General features: G+C 38.3%; 1 protein-coding gene across 1 annotated transcript; it reads left to right on the top strand.

Moving 5' to 3' along the window:
* Positions 1-1,406: 1,406 nt before the first annotated feature.
* On the top strand, positions 1,407-2,383 carry LOC124742242. Its single transcript, XM_047248776.1, has 2 exons — positions 1,407-1,944; positions 2,061-2,383. The coding sequence occupies exons 1-2, from the start codon at positions 1,407-1,409 to the stop codon at positions 2,381-2,383; spliced, it is 861 nt and encodes a 286-aa protein (XP_047104732.1).
* Positions 2,384-5,365: the final 2,982 nt, after the last annotated feature.

Below are 5,365 nucleotides of genomic sequence, written 5' to 3' on the forward strand. Positions count from 1 at the left end.
AAGCCTCAAGGGTTAACGAAATATAGGTCAAACGCAAATATGGGTAAAACGCAAATATGGGAAAAACGCAAATATGGGAAAAACGCAAATATGGGAAAAACGCAAATATGGGAAAAACGCAAATATGGGAAAAACGCAAATATGGGAAAAACGCAAATATGGGAAAAACGCAAATATGGGAAAAACGCAAATATGGGAAAAACCCAAATATGGGAAAAACCCAAATATGGAAAAACGCAAATATGGGAACAACGCAAATATGTGAACAACGCAAATATGTGAACAACGCAAATATGGGAACAACGAAAATATGGGAACAACGAAAATATGGGAACAACGAAAATATGGGAACAACGAAAATATGGGAACAACGAAAATATGGGAACAACGAAAATATGGGAACAACGCAAATATGGGAACAACGCAAGTATGGGAAAAACGCAAGTATAGGAAAAACGCAAGTATGGGAAAAACGCAAGTATGGGAAAAACGCAAGTATGGGAAGAACGCAAATATGGGAGAAACGCAAACATGGGAAAAACGCAAACATGGGAAAAACGCAAACATGGGAAGAACGCAAACATGGGAAAAACGCAAACATGGGAAAAACGCAAACATGGGGAAAACGCAAACATGGGGAAAACGCAAACATGGGAAAAACGCAAACATGGGAAAAACGCAAACATGGGGAAAACGCAAACATGGGGAAAACGCAAACATGGGAAAAACACAATTATGGGAAAAACGCAAATGTAGTGAAAGAGAAATTTGTGGCACAACTTGACAAGAGGAAAGAATCAGTTGGTATGACATAGTCTGAAGCCTCAAGGGTTAACGAAATATAGGTCAAACGCAAATATGGGAAAAACGCAAATATGGGAAAAACGCAAATATGGGAAAAACGCAAATATGGGAAAAACGCAAATATGGGAAAAACGCAAATATGGGAAAAACGCAAATATGGGAAAAACGCAAAGATGGGAAAAACGCAAAGATGGGAAAAACGCAAAGATGGGAAAAACGCAAAGATGGGAAAAACGCAAAGATGGGAAAAACGCAAAGATGGGAAAAAACCAAAGATGGGAAAAACGCAAAGATGGGATAAACGCAAACATGGGAAAAACGCAAACATGGGAAAAACGCAAACATGGGAAAAACGCAAACATGGGAAAAACGCAAACATGGGAAAAACGCAAACATGGGAAAAACGCAAACATGGGAAAAACGCAAACATGGGAAAAACGCAAACATGGGAAAAACGCAAACATGGGAAAAACGCAAATGTAGTGAAAGAGAAATTTGTGGCACAACTTGACAAGAGGAAAGAATCAGTTGGTAGGACATAGTCTGAAGCCTCAAGGGTTAACGAAATATAGGTCAAAAGCAAATATGGGAAAAACGCAAGTATGGGAAAAACGCAAGTATGGGAAAAACGGAAGTATGGGAAAAACGCAAGTATGGGAAAAACGCAAATATGGGAAAAACGCAAATATGGGAAAAACGCAAATATGGGAAAAACGCAAATATGGGAAAAACGCAAATATGGGAACAAGGAAAATATGGGAACAAGGAAAATATGGGAACAAGGAAAATATGGGAACAAGGAAAATATGGGAACAAGGAAAATATGGGAAAAACGCAAATATGGGAACAACGGAAATATGGGAACAACGCAAATAAGGGAACAACGCAAATATGGGAGAAACGCAAATATGGGAGAAACGCAAATATGGGAGAAACGCAAATATGGGAGAAACGCAAATATGGGAGAAACGGAAATATGGGAAAAACGAAAATATGGGAAAAACGCAAATATGGGAAAAACGCAAACATGGGAAAAACGCAAACATGAGAAAAACGCAAACATGGGAAAAACAGAAACATGGGAAAAACGCAAACATGGGAAAAACGCAAACATGGGAAAAACGCAAACATGGGAAAAACGCAAACATGGGAAAAACGCAAATGTAGTGAAAGAGAAATTTGTGGCACAACTTGACAAGATGAAAGAATCAGTTGGTAGGACATAGTCTGAAGCCTCAAGGGTTAACGAAATATAGGTCAAAAGCAAATATGGGAAAAACGCAAATATGGGAAAAACGCATATATGGGAAAAACGCATATATGGGAAAAACGCATATCTGGGAAAAACGCAAATATGGGAAAAACGCAAATATTTGAAAAACGCAAATATGGGAAAAACGCAAATATGGGAAAAACGCAAATATGGGAAAAACGCAAATATGGGAAAAACGCAAATGTGGGAAAAACGAAAATATGGGAAAAACGCAAATATGGGAAAAACGCAAATATGGGAAAAACGCAATTATGGGAAAAACGCAATTATGGGAAAAGCGCAAATATGGGAAAAATGCAAATGTAAGAAAAAAGAAATTCGTGGAACAACTTTACAATAGGAAAGAATCGGTTGGTTGGACATAGTCTGAAGCATGAGGGGTTCAGGAAATATGGGAAAAACGCAAGTATGGGAAAAGCGCAAGTATGAGAAAAGCGTAAATATGGGAGAAACGCAAATGTAGTGAAAGAGAAATTTGTGGCACAACTTGACAAGAGGAAAAAATCAGTTGCTAGGACATAGTCTGAAGCCTCAAGGGTCAAACGCAAATATGAGAAAAATGGAAATATGGGGAAAACGCAAATATGGGAAAAACGCAAATATGGGAAAAACGAAAAAATGGGAAAAACGCAAAAAGGGGAATAACGCAAAAATGGGAAAAACGCAAAAATGGGAAAAACGCAAAAATGGGAAAAACGCAAATATGGGAAAAACGCAAATATGGGAAAAACGCAAATATGGGAAAAACGCAAATATGGGAAAAACGCAAAGATGGGAAAAACGCAAATATGGGAAAAACGCAAATATGGGAGAAACGCAAATATGGGAGAAACGCAAATATAGGAGAAACGCAAATATGGAAAAACGCAAATATGGGAAAAACGCAAATATGGGAAAAACGCAAATATGGGAAAAACGCAAACATGGGAAAAACGCAAACATGGGAAAAACGCAAACATGGGAAAAACTCAAACATGGGAAAAACTCAAACATGGGAAAAACGCAAACATGGGGAAAACGCAAACATGGGAAAAACGCAAACATGGGAAAAACGCAAACATGGGAAAAACGCAAACATGGGAAAAACGCAAACATGGGAAAAACGCAAACATGGGAAAAACGCAAATGTAGTGGAGAAGAAATTTGTGGCACAACTTGGCAAGAGGAAAGAATCAGTCGGTAGGACATAGCCTGAAGCCTCAAGGGTTAACGAAATATGGGTAAAAAGCAAATATGGGAAAAACGCAAATATGAGAAAAACCCAAATATGAGAGAAACGCAAGTATGGGAAAAACGCAAGTATCGGACAAACGCAAGTATGGGAAAAACGCAAGTATGGGAAAAACGCAAGTATGGGAAAAACGCAAGTATGGGAAAAACGCAAGTATGGGAAAAACGCAAATATGGGAAAAACGCAAATATGGGAAAAACGCAAATATGGGAAAAACGCAAATATGGGAAAAACGCAAATAAGGGAAAAACGCAAATATGGGAAAAACGCAAATATGGGAAAAACGCAAATATGGGAAAAACGCAAATATTGGAAAAACGCAAATATGGGAACAACGAAAATATGGGAACAACGCAAATATGGGAACAACGCAAATATGGGAACAACGCAAATATGGGAACAACGCAAATATGGGAACAACGCAAAAATGGGAAAAACGCAAGTATGGGAAAAACGCAATTATGGGAAAAACGCAATTATGGGAAAAACGCAATTATGGGAAAAACGCAATTATGGGAAAAACGCAATTATGGGAAAAACGCAATTATGGGAAAAACGCAATTATGGGAAAAACGCAATTATAGAAAAAACGCAAATATGGGAAAAATGCAAATGTAAGAAAAAAGAAATTCGTGGCACAACTTGATAATAGGAAAGAATCAGTTGGTTGGACATAGTCTGATCATGAAGGGTTCAGGAAATATGGGAAAAACGCAAGTATGGGAAAAGTGCAAGTATGGGAAGAGCGTAAATATGGGAAAAACGCAAATGTAGTGAAAGAGAAATTTGTGGCACAACTTGACAAGCGGAAAGAATCAGTTGCTAGGACATAGTCTGAAGCCTCAAGGGTTAACGAAATATAGGTCAAACGCAAATATGGGAAAAACGCAAATATGGGAAAAACGCAAATATGGGAAAAACGCAAATATGGGAAAAACGCAAATATGGGAAAAACGCAAATATGAGAAAAACGCAAATATGGGAAAAACGAGAATATGGGAAAAACGCAAATATGGGAAAAACGCAAATATGGGATAAACGCAAATATGGGAAAAACGCAAATATGGGAAAAACGCAAGTATGGGAAAAACGCAAGTATGGGAAAAACGCAAGTATGGGAAAAACGCAGGTATGGGAAAAACGCAGGTATGGGAAAATCGCAAGTATGGGGAAAACGCAAGTATGGGAAAAACGCAACTATGGGAAAAACGCAAATATGGGAAAAACGCAAACATGGGAAAAACGCAAACATGGGAAAAACGCAAACATGGGAAAAAGGCAAAAATGGGAAAAACGCAAACATGGGAAAAACGCAAACATGGGAAAAACGCAAATGTAGTGAAAGAGAAATTTGTGGCACAACTTGACAAGAGGATAGAATCAGTTGGTAGGACATAGCCTGAAGCCTCAAGGGTTAACGAAATATAGGTCAAAAGCAAATATGGGAAAAACGCAAATATGGGAAAAACGCAAATATGGGAAAAACGCAAATATGGGAAAAACGCAAATATGGGAAAAACGCAAATATGGGAAAAACGCAAGTATGGGAAAAACGCAAGTATGGGAAAAACGCAAGTATGGGAAAAACGCAAGTATGGGAAAAACGCAAATATGGGAAAAACGCAAACATGGGAAAAACGCAAATGTAGTGAAAGAGAAATTTGTGGCACAACTTGACAAGAGGAAAGAATCAGTTGGTAGGGCATAGTCGGAAGCCTGAAGGGTTAACGAAATATAGGTCAAAAGCAAATATGGGAAAAACGCAAATATGGGAAAAACGCAAATATGGGAAAAACGCAAACATGGGAAAAACGCAAACATGGGAAAAACGCAAACATGGGAAAAACGCAAACATGGGAAAAACGCAAATGTAGTGAAAGAGAAATTTGTGGCACAACTTGACAAGAGGATAGAATCAGTTGGTAGGACATAGCCTGAAGCCTCAAGGGTTAACGAAATGTAGGTCAAACGCAAATATGGGAAAAACGCAAATATGGGAAAAACGCAAATATGGGAAAAACGCAAATATGGGAAAAACGCAAATATGGCAAAAACGC

Source organism: Schistocerca piceifrons, unplaced genomic scaffold (genome assembly GCF_021461385.2).
Source record: "Schistocerca piceifrons isolate TAMUIC-IGC-003096 unplaced genomic scaffold, iqSchPice1.1 HiC_scaffold_2249, whole genome shotgun sequence".
NCBI classification, from domain to species: Eukaryota; Metazoa; Arthropoda; class Insecta; order Orthoptera; family Acrididae; genus Schistocerca; species Schistocerca piceifrons.

Coding starts and splice junctions, on each gene's coding strand:
- LOC124742242 (XM_047248776.1), top strand. CDS start 1,407: ATGGGAAAAACGCAAGTATGGGAAAAACGGAAGTATGGGAAAAACGCA. Junction 1,945..2,060: donor AACGCAAACATGGGAAAAAC/GCAAACATGGGA, acceptor AACGAAATATAG/GTCAAAAGCAAATATGGGAA.